This window comes from Xiphias gladius, chromosome 9 (assembly GCF_016859285.1).
Source record: "Xiphias gladius isolate SHS-SW01 ecotype Sanya breed wild chromosome 9, ASM1685928v1, whole genome shotgun sequence".
NCBI lineage: Eukaryota > Metazoa > Chordata > Actinopteri > Istiophoriformes > Xiphiidae > Xiphias > Xiphias gladius.
In genome coordinates, this window is record NC_053408.1 from 4,184,511 (window position 1) to 4,211,175 (window position 26,665).

Here is a 26,665-nt window from a genome sequence, read left to right on the forward strand (position 1 = left end):
CTGCATCACACACACATCGCAGCTCCGCCTCACACTTCCCCCGCTGAGATCTGCGCGCAAAAATAGCTTAGTGTTGAATTATTCATCCACATCCTCAGTTGTCGGAGGTGGCAAACTTCGGTTTTAAAGCTTTCGCTCCGTCAAATGTAACATAACATCACACCTATGCCGATTCTTCTTACTTATAGGCAAGAAACGTGGAATTTCTTTTGACAGGTCAAAGTAACCTTAGATACGTTTAGATCATGTAATCGTTGTGCAAAATGTGTGGTTTACAGCCAAAGGGCTCATTTTCTCTCCCTTACTCCCTCCCCTGCGTGTCTGTCAGTCATAACCGACCGTTGTGACTCCCCCAGTCACATAATCTCCTCTGTCTTCTTGTCATTGTATTTCCCGTGTAGTGAAAGCAGGCGGAATTGGTTTCCTGGGAAAGCACTGTGGGTTGTTTCTGTAGCAACAGCTTGGTTTTGGCTCCACCAACGGCTACCACTGCTGACAGTGTCCACAGTGACTAATGAAAAACCCTGTGCACTAGATTGATTGTTTCGTTAGTGCGTGCGTGCGTGTGTGTGTGTGTGTGTGTGTGTGTGTGTGTGTGTGTGTGTGTGTGTGTGTGTGTGGGGGAGAGACTGGAGTCATTGACAGGACTTAGTTAACCCTTGGCTGCTGTCCTGTGTGCGTGTTTGTGCATCGAGTCGATTGATGGTTTTGAAACGATCAGTTGATGGACCGAAAATTTATTGACAACAATTTTGATAAGGGCTGGGCATCATTTTAAATTTTTCGCTGTGCCAGTATAATACAGTGCCTGACTTTCGGTACAGATACTGAAACTATACTTTTTCCAAAACCCTACTTTGAGAAATATATGCGTGATTTTTCTATTGAACCAGAAAAACAAACCTTCAGTGTTAAATGTTGTCCAATCAGAAAATGCTGTACGAAAACTTAGCTCAAGTAAAATGGTCTAACACTTTCACGGTTTTGATTGAAATCAGGAAATCTCAAACATGATGAATCTGAGCGGACACTCGATGCCAGCTTTTAGTGCTTGACAGATACTCACTGTCTACCACACTTCAAACACATTTTGTGGTTCAATACCCAGCCAAAATTTTGATAAATAAATAGCGATGTAAGTAATTTACTGAGCAAAAATGCCAAACATTTGCTGATCCCAGTTTTTCAAATGAGTGGACTTACTGATTTTCTGTTTTTTATACAACTTCACATTACATATCTTTGGATTTTGGACTGATGGCTGAACATACAATCAATCTGCAGATCGATCCAGTAGTTGTTGAGACATTTCACTAAAAACCAGAAATGTCAGCCCCATGGTGGCGCTAGAGGGAAAAGTCGGGGGGGGATCACCAAAGTGATTAGGCTTCGTCCTCTGCTGAGTATAAATGTCTGTGCGAAATGTCGTGGATATCCATCAAATAGTTGTTTGGATAATTCAGTCTGAACCAAAGTAGTGACCTGACCGACAGACTGACAAACCAACGCTGCACGTGGCAGAATTTTGCTTTTTTTCGTTGAATTATTGCGACAAATTACATTCATCTCGTGACCTGTTGAGGGTCCCAACGCCCTCAGTCAATTGTAACAGCCATTGAGGGTTCATTCTGGGGCTTGAGGCCCATGATGCGCATGAGGTCATCTTTCCCTACCCCTCCCTCCCTCCTTCCTCTACTGTAAATTGTCCGGATCCATGTCAGTGACAGATGTTTGTAGATTTAACCACCCTCATATCTGTCTTCAAGCATGGCTGCATCCATCCATTCATACTTCCTCTGTCTTAATCTCCTCTAACCTCCACCACCACACTTTGTCCTCTTCTGTCTTACCTCCCACTCGCCCTCATTCTTCCTCTCCTTCCCCCCTTCGCCCCGTCCTTCCCCTCCTACAGTGTGAGTCAGCAGTAGTGTGCAGCGCACAGCACTCCCATTGATCTGTCAGAGTGATGTGGTCATATTCCGTTTACGCCCTGCTCCTGCCCCCCTCCCCCTCCTCTGAGGACTTGAACATTTAGCCTCCCCGCTGTCTGCCCCTGACACTGCAGAAGGGAACTTGTGAGGGGGGGGTTGCTAAAGCCAAGGAGGAAGAGGGGAAACTAAAGTGTCAGTGAGAGTGTGTCAGGAATAGTGAGCAAAGAGGGAGGGGAGGAGTGAGATCGAGGTGGGAGGAAGGGACCACACACAATGCAAAATGGATCAAGTGTTAAAAAAAAAGAGGCAGAAGACAATGGGAGACATTTAAGGAGAAAAAGATTTAGAAGACATTGGGTATGAAGAAGAAGTCGTATTGATCTGCTTAAGTTGGATCTGATTTACTTTTGTATCTCGTGGTTCAATTAACCCTATCACGAATCACATTAGTCTGCAATAGTGAGCTGTGGTCATCAGACTCACTGCAGACACGGTGGCGTCAGTGTGCTTTGCGTTCTTTTATTTCACTTCCAGTTTGTTGTGTTCGCCTGAGATGTACATTGTCGTCATAATATCTGCGTTAGAGCTTTATCGTCTGTCTTACTTCAGACGTTGAATTTACTCTGTAACCTTACAAGTGTTTTTTTCATGTTTTGGCTCCTTAGCTGCAAATCATGTTACATGTCCGTTGACCATTTAGCATTTTGAAATGTGGTACAGTTTTTTGAAGATTTTATGGTGTGGGGTTTGTTTTTTTTTTCCTCTACCGTTTTTAGGTTGGTTTCCAGTCCTTCTGTCAGTGTTACATCATTCCAGTGAGGTCTTTTTAGACTTTCCTCCACAATGACACCTCAAGGTGTATGAGCTCAGTCATTACACATCTAACGAAACACAGAAGCAAAATTAAAGTAAGCACACAGAAACACTTGTCTTGTCCAGTAACTGATATCAAACTCTATACAATGAAGAAGTAAGTAAAAGTCAATAAACGATGGATCATTTTCAGTATGTAGCACTGTTTAAATTTGATGTTTTGTCTCACCAAAACTAGGAAAAACTAGTCTATAATGAAATTTGTCACCTTGATCTTCTGGAGTACACACATAGTCTTGGAACAGTCACGTAAAAAATCCCTTCTTCAAGATTGATGGGGAAAAAAAGGCTACTGATTTGTTCAGTGCACAAAAACCGAAAGAGTTATTTGTTGTTGTTTTTTTGATCTAATGAATTATCGCTTTATTATTTAACCACTGGCTCTGGTCCCAGTCTGGTTTATGTGTAGTATTCATCGCAAAGGTATTTCTTTGACTTTTTCCGGACAAAAATTGGGTAATTGAGTCCTGTAGACCAAAAACAAATCCTTGATGTTTCTCATGCGCCACATCCTTCTCTCCAATCAAGGCAGCGCCTCGCTGTTAAAACAGAAATCAACTCCTGACTACCCGAGGCGGTGGAAATCGAGGTACCCCCGCATCTAGAATTCACAAAACTGTAGTTACGTGTTTAACTTTCTCTTGGGATTTTTAGTTTGAAGAGAGACTGTGAGGTTGGGAACACGCAACTGACAGCAGTGGAGGTACATTACTATATTAGTAGTAGCTTACAGTGTGGAAGTGAAGTGTCTAAGGTTGGGTTTCAAAGTTTTTTTGTTTTTGTTTGAGCAGGCTCAAACCAAAATAGGGTATTCAGTTGCATTGCCACACCATGATAATGTAACATGTAAAATGTGACACTACAAAGAATGCATATGCAACCCGTTGTCACTGCATGATTGTAACCGAGAGAGGGAAAACAATGTTTTTGGCTGGACCGCAACAGCGGCGACCGACTGACTGACCAACTGACTTAGTGTGTGATAAAGCCACACTATTGGTCAGCCGAATGCCGCGTGAGTGCTGATGTTATACCACTGGTCCGCCAGCCGAGTGTTGCAGTTTCCCCATCGGCCGTTGTTCTTTCAAAATGGATTGGCGCCAACTGTTTCTGAAATCCCGGCACAGCCGTCGTCTTTAGCTCACGTGTGTTGTGGTTTTTGCCAAACAGCATCGCGGGTATAGAGCCAGGATTTTAGCGGTTTCAGAGCGGCAGCTCGGAATTGGCTCGGAAGCGGCTGCTGGTTAACGGGTCGTCCTGTCGAGCCGCGTTTCAGTCACTGTTTCATACTCGTTCCGTTGTCTGACGACAGAAACAGAAAAACGTGTAAATGAGAACAGCTTCATTGGGAATTCGGCTCCATTATATTACTGTATATGTGAGCACAGACAGTAGGAGACAAGCAAACAGATGAAGGGGGGGGTCCAGCCACATGCTAGGTTTTGACCTAGTCTTTTCCAATAAAACTGACAGAGATGAGCATATAATGTGCCTCTTTCATGTCATGGCCGATACCGGGACCAGTTAGAAAGGGGAGCACATGAGCACATAACATAAAAAAAATGCAATTTTTGAAAATACGGTGGTGGAGTTTGCAGAATGATTAGCTGCAATGTGAAGGACATGGGATTAGAAGTAAATGTGCTAAAACACTGGTATGGTGCTTTAATTAAAAACAAGGTCATCCATTCATGCAGTTGTTTTTTTTTTTTTTTTTTTTTTTGGAAGGATTACATCTGATGCCGAGTATTTTAGCTGCAAGAGAATGCTGCAAGCGGAGACCAATGAATATTTAATACCGCAAACTGTTGTTCAAATTCATGTGTCGAAGTGCATTTTCTGTTATATCCGGCGATGGCATTAACATCATTTATAACGGTAAGATCAAAAGAGGGTGAGAGGGGGACGGTGGCAGAGAGAAGTGATAGGAGGGAGAGAGGGAGAGAGGGGGAGAAAGCCAAGCTGCCTTTGTCTCCCTCACCAAGGTCAACCTTTCTGCTGAATCAAATATTTCAGACTGATAGAAGTGGTCCTCTTTCTTCTCCTCTCTCTCCATCCCTCCCTCTCTATTTCCTCTTTCTCCATCCGTCTCCCCCCGCTACTCCTCCCCCTCCCCCTCTTGTTTTTCACTTCACATTCCAATTCTCCTCCTCCTCCTCGTCATCATCCTCCTCTCTCTCTCTCTCTCTCTCTCTGTATCTCTCTCTCCCTCCTTTCTGGGGCGCTGCGGATGCAGTTCCCATGGCAACCATTGGATCCATGTTTGTCTGATACGTATGCCATCCATTAATAACCCTGCTGGCTGAAGATAATAACAGCACATCTCGTCCCAAGACCACACACAGAGAGAAGGGATAGAGACAGAGCCGCATACTAACACAACCAAATAGTATAGAACAGGAAAAATATGAGAGGAATGTAAAGATATGAAAGAAAGAAAGAGATAAATAAAAAGGATGGAGAGATAGATTAAACATGTATCAGAGGAAAACAGCACAAGCTTTTATTTCAGCTTTACTCCACAGAGCTGCAGGTCAATCCACTGTACATTATTGTTACCATGCTGCGTCCTTAGCATCGACTATGGGACAATTTCAGGAACCGCAATGTCGGTAATTTTCTTTAATTGTTCTTTGCGTCACGGTTTCTACACGCACATCCCAACATGTTTACAGATGTGTCGGCGAGAAGAAAAATCAGGCTCAAGGTCAAAGAATGCCCACACACACGTTAATTGTTCTGTGATCAGCTCCTCTTTTCAATTAAAAATTTTGCCAATTTGAGACTCTTTAACTTAGGTCAATATCTTGTACAGTTGCTTGTGTTTAGACAGTATTTCACACATAAGAACTGTGGCTTCTTTTGTTAAATGTAAAAAAAATAATAATAATAAATGGTATCAAAAACCAGGCATCGTATTTACACTAGTATAGGCCGCAGTCATTTTTTCTTCTGCCGCCTTCTGTGTAGTCACCAAAAGGGTCTTCAAGGATAATCTATCTGCATATTCATTATATAACTTCCAATTTGCAAAGCCAAATTGAATGCGAGTTCAAAAATTCTCCTACACACATAAAAGAGAGTCACACACACACACTCGGAGTCATTGTTACGTCGGCCAGCGGGGAGTCCTGCCCGTCTCATTGGCACCGTGCTGCAGCCCGGGGGAGGAGGCTGGCTGGGTGGAGGGATGGATGGCGATTGGCCAGGCCAGAGTGTGTGTGTTTGTGTGTTTTTGTGACTGTGAGGGTGTGTTTTTATGTCCGCTGACTGCTTAAGTACACATTAGAGACGAGACTTAGGCGTGTGTCAGAGGTTGTGTGAATGAAGGGAAAGCGTGTGATAATGCGAGTTGGTCTGACCTACTTTTCCGCCGCAGCCCCCGAATTATTGCCAAACAACCTTTTCTCTCTCCGTTTCTCTCTCTCTCTCTCACACACACAAGGTCAGACACGCTCAGCAAAGACACCGGCACAGGGCACAAGTAACAGACAACTGGGTCAGGTGTAAGGAAGGCTGAATAGTGAACTGGCGCTGAAACGATAACCTGATCAGTAGATTGACACGGAATTACTCGTCTATTTTGATGATCAATTCATTGTTTCGATGAATTGATTTGATAGTTAATTACTTTGTTTTTAATACCCTTCATGATACAAACCAAGCAATTCGAAGATGTCACCTCGGGCACCTTGAAGAACAATTTTCTCTATTTTCTGACATTTAAAGACTAAGCAATTAATTGATCACTTGAAAAAAAAATTGAATAATTCAAAAAACCAAACTGAATAATAACAATAATTACTTTCAGCCCTAGTGTGTTACCAGAAAAGTTCCGATAGTTCTGTTGGATCAGCTTTCACAGCAGTCGTCCGTGCAGCCGGCTGCTCTGAAGGTCATTACATCCTCCTACATCGCAGTAATGCATGAAATCTCATGATACATGTGAACAAGATTGAACATATGTAATTAGCTGGGAACCTTTGACAGATTCAGCACTCGGGGACAGATTTCTTAAGCCTCCTCTCGAAATGCATTCTAATGGGCAGAGATAAAAGTCTGGCTTTCATCTGAAGTCCACACCATTCGCAAGGATCAGTTTTGCATGGAAAATTCTCTGCCTCTGAAGTTTAATTGCAGCCTTAGTAAATTATTTGGACTGTCGTTACTTCATTAATGAGGTTTGTATTTAAGGAAGTTTTTTTTTTTTTCTTCTTCTTCTCTGAGCTTCCTGATCTCAGACAAAATCCCACCCCTGAACTTTGTCTGTTAGGCTCCCCCTTAAATAAAAACTACATTTAAACGCAGTCCCTGTCATTGATTACATAATTAGTTTCTGTCTCAGTAAATCAGACACTAATTACAAACAGATTGCGAGTGCTAATTGAATTGAAAGGCTCGGTGCAAATTTGCCTCGTGGTTTCATGTCATAAATTAGACCCTCATCTTTTATGTAACAGTTACTTTTAATGTTTTATTTTTAGGTTTTCATTGAATTTTAACTTTATTTTGCATATATATAGTTAAACATGGCATGTAAATGATTGGGTGTTTGTATACAAATACATATATATGCAGAGTATAGATTTGTAGCAGCAGTAGTTGAGGTTGTTATTTGGTCTCAGGCAAAGCATTTGGGAAAATGTATTTACAGACAAAGACCCTATTTTGATAAGTGATTCGGCAAAAATATCAACCATTTTGTGGTTTCAGTTTCTCAGGTGTGACGATCTGCTGTTTTTCTTCGTCTTACGTCCCACTAAAATGGATATCTTTGGATTTTGGGCTGGGAAGGACATATCCCACCGTTTCCTGACATTTTATAGACTAAGGGATGAATCGATTTGTGGAGGAAAGCTTTGGCAGATTATCAGCAATGAAAATTATTGTTAGTCGTCGCCCAAACTGGAATGTTAGATGTCATTCCAACCGAGTACTGTTATTTACAGTACAAATAGACTCTCTGAATGAATGCAGGTGCTAATGATGTAATTATGGTAAATGTCACACAAAAGAGACCTGCTTTGCAACTCAAACGGCCTGGAAGAGGAGGTGAAGCTGCGCAGCTGCCGAGTGAGGTACAACATGTGGTCTACTTCAGTCTGCATGCTGCATTAATACTCCACAGCCCTCCGTCCATAAATGATCTGCACCGCTCCCTGCAGGGTTGCTCTTTGATCATTTGTGCAGCGCTGCATGTTCATGCCATGGACGCTGCTGGTTTAGGCTACGGTCACCTTTTTTATCAACCAAATCAACTTCTGTATAGTGTTTGGTGTGTGTGGGTGTGTCTGTGTGTGTGGGTGTGTGTGTGTGTGTGTATAAAATATTCAAAATGGGAGGGGACATATGGGAAGGGGCATACACACACACGCCTATATACAGGCATATCTATATTTATCTATATACATGTGGATCTTTTGGTGTGAGCTATATTTGATCTGCTACTTGGCGGCACGCTAGCAGAGTAGCTGCCTCTGCGTTCCCATAGGGGCTTCGCTCTCACACTGTACGTAATGTATGCACTTACTGTAGTCTCGCATCGTACTGTCACTGTGGATGAAAGCATTAGTTAAGTGCCATGCAGTTGAGATGATACAGTAGGAGCCTGTATATTTTATAGTTTCCATCTCATCGGTGACCTCCACATTTACCCCGTAACCCCCACCCACCCACCCACTCGCCACCACCACCACCCCACCCAAACACACATGTTCCACCCAGCAACAGCGCCATACCATCTCCCGCTGTCAGGCCAATCATGACTGGCCTCACAACACATCTCTCCTCCCTCCTCAGCCCCCTCTCACCTCCTCTTTTTTTTTTCCCTCTCTCCCTCCCTTGATCCCTTCTCATATCCCTCCTTCCACCTCCGTTCCTTTCCCTCATTCAGCTTCTGTTCCTACCTCCTCTCGTACTCTCCCACCTGCCATTAATCTCCCCCTCCTGACCCTCTCCATCTCCGCCTCCCCATCCCTTCACCTCCCTTTACTCCTATACTTTAATCTCCTTCACATCACTCATTTGTTACACGTCCGTCTCTTTGTTGTTCCGCCTCGTGCTGCCTTCTCCCTACATCCTTCCACCTCATCCATTAATTTCTCCTTTTTATCCCACCTTGTGTAACATCCAGCCCCCGAGCAAATCAACTCTGCTGACCTGGGGCTGCTTTCCACAAAGAGATCCTTTGACTGTGAGACTCAGATAAAGCACAAAGGAGTTCAGAAACCATTACAGTGTGACTTTAAAGCGACGGTCGTTATGTGTTCAGAAGCCTAAAGAACTTCAGGTTCATTCAGTCGTATCAAGTCTCTAAAAGCTATATTTTCATGACATGCATATCTTTTTTTGGTTACTTTATATATACGTAACCAAATAAAAGGATAAATGTCTAAATTCATTAGTGGCACAAATCCTGACTAAAGTAGAATTAGTTCAGTGTGTTCGGGGTGAACTAAGTGTGACTGGTTCATGGGACAAAACACTCTTTACTCCAGTTGATCACCAGTTGAAATAATAAAAATTTACAAGGGCGTTTTTACGAGGCCATTTCAGTCATGGGTTTATGAAAAATAGAAACTTTGGGGGGGGTTTACAAGAGGTTACATTGGGACTTTAAAAAACTCTTTTCCTAGCCTCCACGGCAACAGCGTGAGGCAATATTAGATTTTTCTCACATTCTTAGGTAGTTATGGCGACTACCTTTTCAGGCCTCAAATGACTCTTTTAACACCCACCCGCCCGGAGGAAGCGCATTTTTAAGGTCATAGTTCTAAACCACTGTCGTGGATTGTATCTGGATTGTTTTTAAGACGGAGCGTTCTTTTTTTTTTTTTTTTTTTTTAAACCGACCACAGTGACTGAAAGGGTGAGAGTCACTTGTGTCGTCACATGCGCCACATGTTCATGTAACTGTTCCCAGCTCCGGCGCTCTGAAAGTTCTGCGCAGTGGATGGATAAGTGGATGGCTCATTATTCTTTATATTCTTTTATGAAGCCGTTTCGCTCAAGTAAAACTTAACACGCCCCCGATGGTGAATCACTCTTCGCATTCGAACCTTCCTGCCACTGAACAGAAATCAGTGAGGTGTCAGTGGATGAGAATAGATGAACCTTTGATTGATGCATTGATCGGCTTTAATGAACAGAACTGGAGGCGGAGCCACTTGAGAAGTGAGCGGCCATTCCTTCAGTAATGAGCCACTAATTGAGGCCGCCTGCCTTTCTTTTTCTGTTTTCACTCACTCTGTGCCAGCTTATTGATTTACATAACGTGTTTTTTAGCCAACTCCATTCAGCCTTGAGATGGCGGAGAGTCCCTCTGAAAGGCCAAAGACGTAGCTGATCGGTAAGGTTTAGCTCAGTATAGAGGGAAGAACAATGAGACTGACCTCCTACACACAGACACACACACTTGTTTAACCTTCCTGCTGTGTGGCTATTATGGCTCTGCAGTGTGTGTTAGCCTCCACCATCTGTGGAGCAGCTACAACCCCCCCCCCAAGAGACAGAGGCCTTTGCTTTGTACATTTCCGGTTCTGTTTTACGTCCCACTGATCTCTCAAACGCAGAGATGTAAACGAGAGAAGTGTGTCCCTTTTGTTTAACCGAGGCATCTGTGAACGCCGGACCCCTGAGAGAACAGCTGGCACGGTATTGATAACTACCATTCACCCGCCGTCCTAAGGAAACGGGGAGAGTGTATCTCCAGGCGCCATGTGGACAAACCGACCAGTGATCCGCTCGCATGTTGTCCTCTACTCCATCTTCTGCTCTCCTGAGGGGTGGTGCATGGAATTACGGGCTCTCAGTGCAGGATGTTAGTCTTGGCCAAGCCTCCGGGGGAAACGGTGGGCTATGAAGCGATTTTAGGATCACGTGACGTGTACGGACGCGGAAAGAGACGGTTATTACAAAAGGGACAGCTGTAAAACGATCTGTTCATTTTTCACGGAATTGCAAACACCCCGAAACGACTCTTTGAGTGATCAGAACGGGATCCATCAGGTCCAATAAAAGCAGCAAATGATGTAATTTTATCATGTCAGGGCTGAGCTAGGGTCTCTAACGTGCATGCCCTCAGCAGGCTCAGCTGGAAGACCTTTAACCTTTCGTTATGTATGTCGTGTGAGCATCTTTACGTATTAATTTAATGCACACTAAATTCACTCATTTCAGAAGAAGCTTTTTATTTTTGTCTTCCGTTCAGCAGTTGGTCGAAGCATCTTAATTCCTGAAAATGCTAAGTGGGTCTGATTCAGTGTGGAATTCTTAGTGAATTAGACGCTTTACACGGCAGAATATGGCCCGAAGAGCTACCAGGTCAAGAAACAGTTTACTCCAGTTGAACACACATAAAATAACATTTACAGGGACATTTTCACCAGACAAATTCAGTCATGAGTGTAGCAGTAACGACAGCAGCCTGCTCCCGTTAGGGGTCGCCACAGCGGAGCATCACCATCTGCATGTTTGATTTGGCATAGGATTTTTTTATTTTTAACGCCGGATGCCCTTCCTGACACAACCTGGGTTCGGGGGGAGCCGGGGATCGAACTGCCGACCCGGGGATCGGCGGCCAACCTGAGTGGGTTTAGTTAAGAGATAACTCGAGGGCAGGGAAGCTAACTTTTCAGGCCTAACATTAATCTTTTCATTCATACACAGAGAGATAGTAATATACAGAGAGAGAACCAATAGATATGATAGATAAAAAATAATAATGTCTCAATTTTTATATTTCTTATGTTATTGCTTATTTGGTTCAATTCCTGGGTCGTTTTCTTATTTATTATTACATGCCTATTTTATATTGTACCTTTTGTCTCCTGCTTTGTGTTGTAGACAGTATTTTAAAGTATACTGTTTAACCACTGTTTGGGAGCAGGTGTCGCTTTTTTTGTTCGTCTCTGATTCAGTCAGTCAGTTTACTAGTCAGAGGAACCAGACAGCCCATGAAAAAAACCACTTGTACGTCTTCTGTGGCTTTGAAGGGGCGTAGTCGAGTCTCAGAAAAATGACGCTACTTGTCTCGGTTTTTAACAGAAAACCGGAGTTACAAGATAAGTTTAAAAGGCACCGGCACTTACGAAGGCAGGGAGGGACAACGGAAAGATGCCGTATCTGGATTATTATGGGGAGTGCTTTACCCATACCAGAGATTTCAAGTCAGGCTATTTCATGCTTTTGCAGCGCCAATTTTGACGTATTATTTTTATTTTTAAATTTTTATCTGTCTCTTGCAAGTCCCTCATCTTTATGGAAGTGGAATAAAAAACAGTGGAATGCCCCTTTTAAATACAGCCAAAAATATATATAATTGTCTCGACGTACAGTGCACAACTCAGACCCACTGCAACCGTTTCATTTACAGGATAATATCCACTGATTGAAATTGTATGTTTGAGGCATTTGCCTGATTTAACCATTTAGCTGCCATGGGCAGTTTTTCCCATCAGTCTGTTGAGAATCGATGTTACGTCTTTGTGTGTAGGGAGGAGAGCAGACTCAAATAAAAAAAAACCGAGACAGCTTGTTCCTCGTGTTCATCAGATAACAAAGCAGCTGCTGAATCACGTATTTGTTTTCAATTTGAGAGATTTCAACCAAAACCAGAGGACTGGGAAATTCAATGTATAAAGTATTTATAAATTCACACTTGAGGATCACAATAATCATTTTATTCCAGACACTTCAGGGGCCCTCGGGGGGGGGGCTTTATAGTCAGCGCCTCTATTCCCCCACTGCAGCATCCCAGATCTCGCTTACTTTGCATAAAGAAACAAAAATACTAGCCTAGCATATTAACAGCGAGATGTGCTCCTAGCTCGTGTTTACTCTTCGTGTATGATCAGACTTCAAACGCGGCCTCGTGGGAGTTCTGCCCACCAGTGAAATCGCAGTACCGTAAAGGCTGATGCGTGCGGCGCTACTACAACGCATCGGTACAAGAGGAGGATGGCAGCTCGCGTGTCCGAGAGTGTGATGGACAAGCAGGTTTACGGTGTCATCCAGTGCCCGCTTTGTCCACAGCTAATGAGCTCTCACTTCTTTGTTTGCACCGATGCTCAGCCACTGTATAGACCCCTCTGACGTACGCCTCACTTTGGCAGCTTCACCGCTGACCTCCACTTCTTCAGCGTATACTAAAGATCGGCCTCTCTCTTCCTCGCTCCTTTCGTCGTCTCCATCTCTTCCACTCCATACACATTTTAATCAATACCTTTTTTTTTTTTTCTTTTCTGCCGGTGCATTTTCACCCCATTTTTTTAAATGACCTACTTAGTAATCTCTCACGTTGTGAGTGCAGCTCTTTTGTCTGTAGCAAGAAGAAAAAGAACAACCGAGAAAGGGAAAGAGCGATGAAAGGGAGACCAAAAGATGCCTTCCACACCCGGACTTGCTGCACTTTAAAAGCTTAGACTTTACTGCAAGCAAAAGGCTGCCTTGTGGTATAATATGATGCCATAAACCTGCTGAAATACCCCAAGATGGTTGTAACAGGAGGTTTTCAGTGCTGCATCTGATCTGGTCTTCGGGGTTCTTCCCTTCCCTCTAAACATTTTATTCTCTGTATTATTCTCTCTTCCCAGTTTGGAGTTGTGCTGTCAAGCACTACAACACCGAATGAGATGCCTTTTGTCAACCCAGCAAACCGCAATTGGAAATATGAAGATGTGAAGCAAATTATTTAGAAGACAGTGAAAAGCTTGAAAAATAAGTTTTAACCGTCGGAGGACAAGGAGGCAACGCTGCCTAATGCAGAATTTATCCACAGACTCACACTGATTATAATGTCTGCCCTCTTTAGATACTAAGCGGTCTTTTAAAACGGAGCCAAAGCATCTGTGTCAACCCCCAGCTACAGTATCTCAGGCCCATCCACACACCAACCTCGCTGTCAGATCTACCTGTTCTGCCCGTGTGGCTCTAAGTCCCTCTGCATTGTCTCTGTTGCTCAGACGCCACATCTGAAAACGTTACAGCTCGGGCGCAGTGATGCTGCTTAAAGAACTGCACTCAGACAGCCTCTTAGGCGGTTTTCACACTCCGGACCAGTCCAAACCCCGGCCCCTTTAAACTGGGGCAGATGAGGCCATCACAGTTTTCACCCTTCCAGTCTGGTGGAGATGCCTCATATCACATTCTCTGTTTGTGACCATCTTCCAGGAGGAGAACTATTCCACCTTTCAGGATTATTTTCAGTCTGATGCAGGTGTGTGTGTGTGTGTGTGTGTGTGTGTCGTGTGTTTGTGCGCCTCCGTGCTCTGTGTGCATCTTTCGATTCAGTCTCCAGTGTGAATGCAGCACAGAGGAGCACGTGAGATGTGCGCTGCAGCCATGTGAGCCGGAGAGAGAGTGTGACAGTGAGAGGAGGAGACGCTGTGTCAGGTCTGGTGTTAAATGCAGATCCATGTAGTTGAGTGGTTGGCTACGTGGAAGGAGGGAAATTTAAGAAAAAAAGAGAGATGGGACACAGGAATGTGGACTTAGAACAATGACGTTCTTCATCCTCCCTCTACTTTTAATGTCTCTTTGTGTAAAACATGTAGATATTGTCTTTGAGTAGAAATAGGAAATCAAAACGAAGTTTAATCTAGGGAGAAGTTGTTTGGACAACGATGACAGTCGCGCGATTAACACCCGGGAAACTGAGCCTTTCAAAACCCAGACCTGAACTTGACCATCTCTAGCCTAATACCTAAACATACCGCAGCCATTTGTAACACCACATTCATGTCACGTGGGAGCTGACGCATCGACAGACAGACTGTCCTGAAGGTTCTGACATACCCGGGTTAATTAAAGCCGGAAGTGTCTGAGAAAAGCAAACCGAAATGGATGCCTCACATCAGCCAAAGTCCATTGTGTCAGACATGAATTCAAGGGACAGCGCTATTTTGACCCTCGTGCACGAGGGTTAAAAAGTGCACGGTCAAAAAAGTCGGCAGTCAAACAGTTGTCGGGCGCTGTCGGAGTCAACCCTCACAAGGCGTTAACACGTTTCTCAACACTTCATCACACGACATGTGAAGGTGACATGAGGATGTAAATGTAAATATAAGCTGTATATAACACAATACATTTATCTGATCGTGTTTAAAATTGATTGATGATCAGGAGGAAAAGGGGCTGATCCCTGTTGTCTTAATCACACTTCAGGAACTGGGGAAAAAAAGCAGAAAACATCCTCATACTTGTCCCCGTAGCGTCTTCAATTCGGTATAATCTAACTCAGGGTAGATGCTTCAAAAACTGAAGGCTAGTCAAACATTTACCGGGCTGTGAGGGTTTCCTGAAAAGCACTGACGCTCTATTCAGTGGTTTGACGAACGCTGACATTTTAAAACAGTTGTACCGTAAATAAAATCAAGAATGTGTTGTTTAGAAAAGACTGAGTCTGAGAAAACACAGAGACGTTGCCGTAACGTGCACAAGGAGTCTGGAGAGAAGCGGGGTTCTGTCTGCAGTGTCCGCTGCCGCCCCCGCCCCCCCGGTCCTGCCCCATGGTGCCTGACCTTCACATTCTCTCACACACACACACACACACACACACCCTGTCAGGAGCACACATATAATTCACGCGCACGTGCTCTCTGCTCACTCCCCTCATTTTCTCTATTGATCTCAGTTTGGTCTCACAAACTGAAATATTGATGTGGGAGACTGTGTTTTTTTTTGTTGTGTTTTGTTTTTTATTAAAAAAAAAAAAAACACTAACGTGGCACCACTTGGTCAGAGCTGTGTGTGAGGAGGAGATCAGTAATGAGCCCCTCGCAGATCGACCGTATGGGTTCATCTCCTGCTTCCATCTGCAACCAGCCTGCCGGAACAGAGCAGAGCTGTCTGTGCGTGTCGGCGTACATACGTTTTTCTGTGCAGGCGCGTTGAAGTGTTTTGTCTTCTATCCACGTCCCTTCCTTCAGATTGGTATCTATGTTTGTGTTCCTGCGTACATGGTCTCACAGTCCGGTTCCGTCTCTTAACTCTCGTTTCCTCAACTGTCATTTTCCTTGCTCAGTAACTAAGTATCTTCACGTCCCACTGATGCAAATATTTGCCTCCCACATCCGTCTCCTTGATAACCGGTTTAAATAGGCATTATGCTAACGATAGAAATTACATTTCAAATTCTAACAGAGGAAGACAGTGAAGTCCTGTTTATGCTTGTTTAAAGAGCAAAACGGATTACATTCATGACGATGTTACATGTTGCTCTCTCTCTCTCTCTTTAGTAACAGCTCAGTGACTTACTGTAAAAGCAAGAATGAGATCGTTGGAAATGCATCACTGTCAGTGTTTAAGCTCCTTCGGTAGCTGGTGTAATGTACCGTGATTTTTTTTTTTTTTTTTTTTTTTCCCCTCCTCTCCACTGTCATCATTAGAAGTGAGGAAAGATCCAACTTTGATCACCTCCTCAAAACCCCGAGTCCTTTGTAGCAAGTCAGCTTGGCAGAGTCCCCCCCCCCTCCTCTCTCCCCCACCTGCAGCGCTCATATATTTTTCAGCAGTGGAGAGCATGGGGGAGAGCCAGGTACACTATTAGAGGGATGACTCAGAACTGGGACTGGATGGCTTCACAGACTGAAGGTAAATCCAGGCTCCTCGACCCAAAAATAGCCTGGCTCGTCCTCTCCCAATCCTCTTCCTCCGTTTCTTCGCTCTGATTCATTTCAGCACCCCTACTTCTGTGCATTGTACTTTCTTCTCTATTTAGATGTCTTTTCTGCAGACCCTCTTCTTTCACCTCACCACTCTCAAACTCTTCCTCAAGCCTCCCAGAGTTTGTCCTCAACTTTCATTTCCACTCCTATTTCCCTTGAACTCCCATTTTGCTTCACCCTCCTCCTCCTCTTTCACTTCTCCCTCTATCCTCCATCCTTCCAAATAAAGAGGAGGCACTTTTGGGAGAAAGTGAGCTTGGATTCACATGGCATGAAGGGCAAAGACACACAAAGGGAACGGGGGGGTAGGGAAAAGGAAAGAATTGATTTTCCAGTCGGAGAGGGCCATCCAACGAAGGACTAAGTCTGCCCTCGGGGCTCTGACTGGCGCAGGCCACTTCCCGATGGGAAAGGCCAGCCAGTGACCTTAAGACTCAACTGATCATGTTTTCCTGCTCGGAGATGAGGTGTTGTATTGGATTTTATTGGAATGCCAGGGTGTTTATTCAGAGCTTTGGCGCAGATGGATCAGAGAGGTGTCAAAGACCTGTTTGCTTTGTTAGGCTGTGTTGTGTTTCTGCGTGTGTGCATGTGTGAGTATATTTCTGTGTAAGCGAGGCTGACCGTGTTTGCCCTTCACGAGGAGCACAGCGCAGCATCATCCCCTCTGGCATTTTCATTGAGATGGAGAAGTAATGGGATGAGAGACAGGCAGAGAAAGAGACATATCACAATACACACACACACACAGTACCATTGGCTGGCTGGCAGCCATGACAGATGGGGTAGTTCAGTTCACGGGGGTTGCCATGGAAACCAGCATCAGCGCTACCCAGAGCTTCTGCGCTCTGCATAAGCCGAGATGCGGAGCTGCACACACTCTGCAGAGGAGTGCAGCGTGGGCAGCAGGAGCCTTTTGCTTGTTGTTTGTGACTTATTGTTGTCGCTCAACAAGTCATTAGTGTTATCAGGCTCACGTCGCATTTCCCAAGCTGAGACTTGACGGACGCAGATTGGCGGCTTTGTGTGAAACCGATATAATTGCAGATAATGGATTTGTTTCCAAATGACACAGGCAGCCGTGATCGGTAACTGTGCCAGTGAGAAAGTGTGTCAGAACAAGCGGTCGACTGAACAGGAAGAGATGCATGTGCATGTATCGCGCTTTCAGCTTTCTGCCTCCACTCCTCCTCTCTGAGCCCTTTTACCTTTACATTACCCCCCCCCCACACACACACAGCCTGACAACGATTATCACGCAGTCATCTTCTCGTTTCCCCTCCCATTTAGATTATGCTAAATCTCCCTCCCTCCCTCTGAAAAGCAGCCTCAGAGTTTATGCCTTTCTCTTCGCACTGTGTGATTCCCGTCATCGATCCTGTTTAAGAGCAAATGAAGCAAAGCACCCGTTCACCCAGAAAGGGTCTAACTAGATGTGACAGGCACTAAAAGCCAATCCGCTGCTGCGCTCCAGCCCAGCAACGCCATATGGATCATTCCCTCGACAGCACTCCTGCCAGATTTCTCCTCCTTTATTCATCTTAATTTTTCCTCGGTCTCCGCTCTTAAACATGCGCACACGTACAGTCTCTCCTGTGTGGGAGAATTTTTAGGGCATACAGCACCGTAATCCTGCACACACTCCCTCACGCACTCTGACATGCACAGTCATGCTCTGAATCATACTCGTGCAGCATCATACTCTTCTGCATACATTCTCCTAAAACACACATGCTCACATTCTACTCTCATGAGAGTATATGTAAGAGAAGACGTGTCCCTAAACCCATCATGGCTTTCTTTAAATGTTTCTAAGTGTGCCACTGAGCAGATCCATACATTTGTTTACAGTAAGTCTTTAAATCAGACACTGAACGTTTAAACTACAGCATCCTCCTGCTCGATTAAACTGCCGTCCTTTTTTGAAAGGAGCAGTTCCACATCTTGGGCAATGCGCTCACCGGTATGCGCTCTCTTTGTCGAGAGCAGGACGGGAGGGGGTCGATGCTCGATCTCATGTCCGAAAGGTAAATATGAAGCTACAGCCAGCAGCCGGTTAGCTTAGCTTAGCTGAGAACAAACACTGGAGGAAGCAGCTAGCCCCCGGGGATAATGAGTGGACTGTGGTTTTTTTGTTTTTGTTTTTTTCACTCCAGCGACGGCAACAATTTATCGAGTCCTCTCTGTTGACACGAGCAGCTGTGATCAGGGTTAAATCGTTCAATAATACAGGCTTATCAGTGTAATCGTTTTAGAGCAAAATCTCCAGTATTTGATATCAGTGTGTGTCAGATGTATATTCAATCAAATTCTAAAGACCTACACAACAATCCTCCTATCTTGCCTGATTAGACCTCTTCTCAAGACTGTGTGGGTGTAGTGCTTGACTGACACCTCCCTCGCTCGCCTGTTAATGGTGTAAACTGCAGCCACATTATCAGTGGATAAGCTCCAACCCCCCCCCCCATTGAATTATTGATAATTCTCCTTCAAATAACACACATTACTATTTTTCTATTATACACAGTATAATTTCTCTCTCACATCTTTTTATTGTCATTCAGGAAAACAAAATTATTCTCCCTTACAGAATATCGTGCTCATGCACAATAGATTTCATTCTCACAATACTCCTGCAAAGGGTATAACGGTGTGTGTGTGTTTGTGTGTGTGTGTGTGTGTGTGTGTGTGTGTGTGTGTGTGTGTGAGTGTGATGAGCGCGTATGATTTATGGCCCCGAGCAGTATTGTGAGTCTGTGTGTACGACTGTGCGTGTAAGAGTGTTTACAGTCCAGTGGTCGTGTGGAAGATAAGGAATAGTGGGGATTTTTGTGAGGGTATTATACTATGTATGAGAGAAGGTATGATTTATGGCCTTAACAGCCTCTCATTCTCTCTCTCTCGCTCTCTCACACACTCACACACACACAGGTCACTAATGGATCTGCATATATTATTCCTGTGAATTAAGCTGTGACTGAATGTGAAATATGAATCCACTGAGGTGATCTGCCTCTACGTTAAGAACGTAGCAAGAGTAAGAGTGGGCTAAATTTATGAATAAACCTAGATTATACCATAAATGTTCACAAAAGGGATACAGGCTTACACCCGCTAGTATTCAGTAACCGATCTCTCTCGTGCTTTCTTCCTTGTGTCTCTCTGCAGTGAGAAGAGGAAGCTGCAGGTGAACATCGCGAGCCCCATCCAGTGCAGCATGAACGGGAGGAAGTGCACGGTCATTGTCGAGCCCAAGATCAACCAGTCGCAGCCAGACTTCACCAAGAGCCGGTCTGGTTACATCCTGGCGGTTCCTGGCAACTAAAATGGGCCGGGGGGGCGGCAGTTAGCTGATTTCAAACCAGGCCGGGATGATGATGATGACGAGGATGATGACGACTCACTTCTCATGTTTTTTCTTTATTTACAGAACTGCTGATAGTTGGGTTGGGGTGATTGAACCCTCAAATTGCAAAACCATGCCAAATTTGACTTGTTTTGTAGATTTCTAAGTGTACAATACCCCTATATGCAAAACGTTAGCGAAACAGGTTTAAAAAAAAAAAACATGCACTACAAGATAATCCACCGAAGTGGTGGTCTTTCTTTTAAAATCTCCAAATCTCACTCTTCAAAAGATTTGCTTTGTGCAATATTTAGTTTATTGTGGATTTATTATTTTAAGTCAAGGTGAGAGGACATTGTGTGGCAACCCAGAACCACTGATGTTGCATAATAGGTGGGGGGGGGATCTAAAGCCTTTGCAGGAATTCATAATCCCTGCGGCTCCGTGTGTAGGAGCCAGATCAAAGTGAAACCCTAAAAAAAATGAAGTACAATGATATTTGTGTGTGACTGATTTTTCAGATACTTAGACAGCTTTGATTATCTGCTTTAAAAATAGAAGAGGAGGCTAGACGTGGATATATTCTGAGGAATAGTGATGAACTTAACTGAAGACTTACCTACCGAGGTGGTAAATGAAAGGAAACCGTAGCGTCCACTTTTACTTCATTAAATGTTTACAATCACGTACGGGAACAGCGAGTGAGAAAATGTGATTCAGTAGTTCAGCCAGTGTCTGATGCACAAATTCCAAATCTAATTCACTGTTAGTTTTGTTAGTCACAGGATGTTAAGTAGGATGTGTTGAGCATATCCAGAACATCGCAACCCGCCTCACGCAAAGCGCTAAAATCTATTAATTTAAATCCTGCGTCTTATACTCTCTACTGCCATGTCTGTACTTTTATAATACACTCATACTGCTTATATATTAAAAGTTAGAACATGCTCTATTTGAGCAGCATAAGATCACAAACATGTGTATGCACAGCACCTATACTACATTTTTAGTGTACATAGGGTGGCTATAACTAATACTGAATAATACTGTAGAGGGCAAATATGGAGATGATAACTAAAGCATTACCTTTTTCCAAGATGTATTTTTAGTTCGTATTCTCTTAAAATGTAAGACTTAATGCTTTAGCTTAGCGAGAGAGTGATGCTGGCCCGGACTGTGTGATCACACGTGAACTGCAGCCCCCGAGCGTCGTCTCATTTGCCGTCTTTGTGTTAAGTGAATAGCCTAATGACTTCTAGTGGTCCTTAGTCCTTTTGGAATAGTCGTCCACTTGACAAATTTCCCCTCCATCGGAGAGAGAGAGAGTGTGTGTGTGTGTGTGTGAGTGCAACAGTGGGAGTGTGTGTACTGCACGTGCGTTGATAAGCTCTTTTAGCTCTCCTCTTCTTGGCTCGGAGCCTGGCTAGTGGCCACAGTGAGGGAGTGGAGACCGAGGGGTGGGAAGTCGGTAATCAGACTGCTGTCCTACTTCAGCTCCCTGTCTAATGATGGGAATGACTTTTTGTGTGAACGCTGGGCCGTTGGGAGACTCCGTTCCCATCTGAGCTTGCTAAATTCCCTTCGCTCTTCTCGAGCCAAATCAAACTAAGCACATCATCAGCACTTGAACACTCAGAGATTGGTTCGCACTGTTCTCACAAGCTGTCGGCTGTGTTTTTGTCCTTTGCTTAGTCTTAGTACATTACAGTAGGTTCTTCCAACCATTGCAAATATTTGTGGCAACACAAAAGCTCACAAGTTAAAGATATCTGGCTTTATACTATGTCTTTAATATGAATATCCATCCTCTGATTGAGTGCATAAGGCATAAATATCTGTTGTTTTTTAAATATATATATATATAATTTTTTTTTTGCTGCTCTATTATCAACCAAATCATTGTGAGGTTAAAAATCAATTCATGACCTTGGAAACAGCGGTTGACCAAACAATCTCACTGCAAAGGGCCATTTACTAGCTGTTCTGGAGCTGTCGGTCATATGACTTGAGATTCATCAGCAAACGGAGTTCACCCAGTTGTCAAGGAAATGCAGATGTTCCATTTTTTTCAAACATTTAAAAGACGCGGTCCCACCAGAGAGTGGCAGAGCGAAACTCATCCACGTGTCTCGGGGAAATATGTGTTTCTAGAAGCTGGGTGACTAGAAGCTGGCTATTTGTAGGACTCAGGGAATCACTGGGGGCGTTGAGCTAACTGCTAATATGCTAGCCCGCAGGGATAATGAGACTGAAAAATGTAAGAGGTAGCACGAATAAGTTACAACGGCTGTCCGAGGCACTTTGCTCTCAGTATTGTACACCATTTCATTCAATAAATGAAGGGGGGAAAGCTCTCCGAGCTAGCAAGCTTGCTAAATGCAAGTTAGAAAACAAGCTAACTGTCAGTTAGTGAGCTCATTAGCTCAGCCACTGACGGGATAGTATGTTCACCAAGTTTAGTCAGAGGACCTTCTTATACCATAGACGTCTGTCTAAAAACTACTAGCAAACCAAAAAAAAAAAACGACCATAGTTTCCTCCTTTTTGGTCTCTCTGGCTCTCCATTCCCTCAAAGGTCAGCGCTATCAAGACGGATTGCCGCTGAAAAACTGTCATAATTCACCAAAGTCTAACACAACTTTAAAAAAAGCTACATAGTTAATAGTTATATAGTTAGAAAGTTATACTTTGCCAACTGAAATGAACTGATTTTCGATTTTCCCTAAACTTAGACGTTGATTGATTCTTAACATGCTCATAAAATGTACTAAAAATGATACACATCCATGACAATTAAGAAAACTCCATCTGCTGATTTTAAGATCGTGTGACGTGATCGAAAGCTCCAGAACAGCTGCTAAATGGACCTGGTGGTGAGACGGTCTTCTCAACATCTGATCCCAGGTCAAGAATTAACTTTGAACCCGCAGCTTTAAAGCCAACATGGAAAAAAAAAAGCACTAAGTGGTCAGAATAAAGAAAATAATTTCCCCACCTACAGTTTCGTGACAACTGGGCAAACGCCATCTACTAATGAGGATCATGTGATTATGGTTGAAGGCTCCAGAACGGCAGATTGATTATTGCATCTATATAGAACATCCTCGTTGCTGAACATGGGAGGAATTGACACGTGGACGGATGATTTCGTTTGCTTGATGTCGAGGTCACGATGAGGTGACAGTAAATGGCACTAATTGTTAGGACGAGCGAACCAACATTGTATCACCTCTGGTACCCTTGTCTGCACTGCCTCTGTGTAAAGAACATTCGCTGTGGGCTGAGGAACGACAGCCAAAGGTTACGAACCGGCGCTCCCTCGGTGTCTGGCCTGGCTGAAGAGGCAGGGTCACTCTCGTCAACCTCACTGCAACAGGAAGGAAGACGTGTTAGCGGCCATTTTCGCCGCGGTAGCACGAACCCTCTAATTGCGCCCGAGCGCTGTCTGAACAGGTCGCTTATCTTAATTAGTCTTTTGAAGAAGCAAATCTCCACTCTACCTCGCAGCTTTGTGGTGGATGACCTTGTCCTGTTGTTGGATTGAGGCGCTTTGACGCAGAAAAGAGCTGTTTGGGGAAAATGGTGCATTCGTAGTGCGGATTAAGGAAGTGACATTGGCAGCGTTAATAGACGGTTTTCAGTGGTGCAGTGGCCGCCTGTGATGAGTGTGTGTGTGTGTGTGTGTGTGTGGACTGTAACGCTGCAGCTCTCCATATCCCTCAGCATAGTAATCTCTCACTGGGCTTCTCCTATCCTCCTTTCTGCTCGGCTATTCACCGCTTATCATTAGGATGGACTCCGTGTCACTTCTCACTTCAGCGCTTCTCTCTTTGCTTTCTTAAGGCAAAAGGGGGGTTGGTGAACAAAGCCTCGCTTGGCCTCCTCTCCTCCTTCTGCCTTCTTTTTTCCTCCCCCCCTCCTTTTCCCACCTCCCTTCCCCTGTCAATTCGCTTGGCTCCTCGCCCAGCTGGACTGACTGTACCACCCTGCAGGGCAGTGAAGCCTCTCCTGTTTTTGTGATGGTTTTGTTTTGTTTTTTTTTTTTTTCCTTCAGCCGTCCTGTGCCCAGGAGGCATAGAAATGGAAGGGGAAACGTACACCAGCAACAGCACATGTCTAACAATAGGAATATCATACAGCAACAAAAATGTGATAGAAAAATGAGACAAATCTGAGAATATTAACCAGAAATGTAAATAACGTGGAACTAAAGCCTATCAGAGGAGAAGGATGGTGTTATGTTGTGGTGTAAAAATCCCAGGCTTGACCTAATTGCCCCTTTATAAGGGGGCATGAGGGAATTTCGGATACCAAGCTGAACACTTCGTGACTTGTGCCATTGTGTTCCTACCTTCGCCCTCCTCTATAGTGAGAGTTTATGAAGTACATTCCTCCAGTTTTCAGTGCTTTTGTTCCAGATGTATTTGATTCTCTCATCAAGACCGTCCATGTTAGCCAAAGGGTAAAAAATTCCATTTTCTTTTCTATAATTTATTCTGCGGCTTTAAGCAAAATCTGTATGTATGCACCATTCATTCATTATGTGCCTAATTTTATATTAAGGATCTATTTTGCATATTTGTGTAATATTTCACTATTGCATACCATAAATATACTGTAATATCCAGACCAAGTCTAAAGGGAACTGTTGTAATACTGTTTTGTGCAAATGTATTCTGTATAAATGCAGATTATGCATTCCATGATGATCCATAATGAAAAATATTTCATTAATCATTTTATTAATAAATTTATTCGCTTCGATGTCTGCTTCCCATTTCGTAAGCTTGTCAGCAGGTGTTGATATTGTGTCTGTGTGGGTGTGTGTGGGTGGGTGGGGGGTTGTAATCCACAAAAATTGGCTGGAAGTTGTTAGTCTGGATACCGTGCAGAGACTGATGCTATGTTGACTCGAATGTTTCCCGAGGTGATGGCTGGGTAGAGCTCCGCATTAATCCAACCACCAACAGCTGTTTCACCGGCCTGACGTCGAGACGGCCAGAACCCCTGCATTCGCCATGACAACGCCGCTTCCCACCGCCACTGTGGCAGCCAGAGCCCGCTACGTCAGCACGGGTTTATAATCCACTGGCTGACGGATGACTGACTGCTGCAGAGAGTGGGAGGAGTCCCTTGGCCAGTGAACTGACCCAAACTACTCCATGTGGGGGGCTTTTATTATATTTGGAGTTCCGGTACTGATTCCCAACCAGGGTACACGTACCCCCAGTCGCCAGATGGTAAATGGGAAGATCGTGTACCTTTGGACAGATCAACATTATGATTTGATTTTTAAATAATGATCCACATCTGCTGTACCGGCTGATCTTAAGTATACGTATTATCACAGTGACCAGTAGACTTCCAGGTACGAGGCCAACTGCACAGGACAAGCATGTAAGATATGAACACCATGTGCTGTGACTGAGAATCCAAGAGGACTACTTGGCAAGTGAGCGGAAAAGTCGAACTAGAACAGAAATACAGATCCGTCGTAGATGGTTAGCAATGGTTGACCCCCTCAGTTTCTGCCAATGTAAGAGTTGGTCGCACAAATGAGAACCAAATCTACTGAAAAAACCATTAAAAACGAAACCGGGCCTGATCAGTGACGGACTCTAGGATCATCGAGTCTGGATTGAAAACACTGCCGCAAACAATATCCACATCAAATCAACACATTTGGAACATGACACTGGGGTTGATGAAGGTGCTTGAGGAACTTCCTCTGGCAGGGCTGTGTGGGTACTTGAGACAAAAAGGCTGGGACCCACTGAGATACAGTACAAAGAGTTACTGATCCGCATGGTGGCCCTACTGTCTACAGTCTAACGTAGTACATCCACTGCTATCTATATACTGTTTGTCTCCCTTTTTATTATCCCCCATTATTGGTTTTTCTGGGGAGTTACGGAGTTTTGAGCATCTATGAATAGAGGGTGTCGTATTCTGTGCACTGATCTGCGGTCTTGGCCTCTATAAATAAAATCGACCTGACCTAATTATTCTGGATTTCCGCCCTGCAATGAATAATGATGATTAACCCTGGCCGCACATACCTGTGCACCTTCAATCGGAGAGGAAACGCTAATCAGTCAAATTAAATTCTGCCCTGTTCAGTGACAGCTGAGAGAGAGGAAATGCAGGGGGGGGGTCCATATAGAGACTCATGCTATGAGGCGGGGATCAAACGACCAACCCTTACAGTAAAATTCATCGTTTTTGATCCGAGGCAGTGGAAACCAGGCAACCGCAGAGTTGATTTGCAAAGCAGGCTCGCGACCGGTGGGTTGCAAGTTTGATTCCCCAGACCGGGGCTGAATCTGGTCGGGGAAAGTCCCAGCTCTTCGGTAACGGCCCCCCGAGGCGCCTTCGAGTAACTGTCGACCTCCAGTGACTGTCAGTGGCCAACAGGTCAGCGTGTGGTCGCACTGGGCAGCTTCCAGGTGGGAATGTGTGTAACTACGGATGTTCCTCAGTGAAACTTCCCTCTGTAATTATTGGGGGTTTTTTTTCCCCAAAGAAAAAACATGCTACATGTGTCTCGTGTTCGCAGAAGACAAGAGGCGTAAAAAGACAAGTGACGACCTTGAACGATCGGTGCATTTTATTTTTCCATCACAGTACAAAAATAAATTAAAATAAGCAGAAACTAACTGAAAAAAGTTTCAATTACAGCAACAGCTTTTTTGTCTTTTTCAAAAAAAAGAAGTTTTGTATTGAACAGCTTCAACGCCCCTCCCTCACCCCACCAACGGAAAAACCAAGTCCTAGTACCAGTGTTGTTGGTGAATGCTCCTTGTCCATAAGAAAACAACATTGCACACATTCTTCTGTACAAATAAAACGCC

The 26,665-nt window shown here is 44.1% G+C and overlaps 1 protein-coding gene across 1 annotated transcript in view; it reads left to right on the forward strand.

The window, feature by feature from the left end:
• The window catches only part of myo1d (myosin 1D), a 104,907-nt gene extending 80,339 nt beyond the window's left edge, over positions 1–24,568 (forward strand). Inside the window, exon 22 of the mRNA XM_040134850.1 lies at positions 19,637–24,568. Coding sequence (XP_039990784.1) covers positions 19,637–19,793 — 157 coding nt within the window. The 3' untranslated portion in view covers positions 19,794–24,568. The remainder of the gene's footprint in view (positions 1–19,636) is intronic.
• Positions 24,569–26,665: the final 2,097 nt, after the last annotated feature.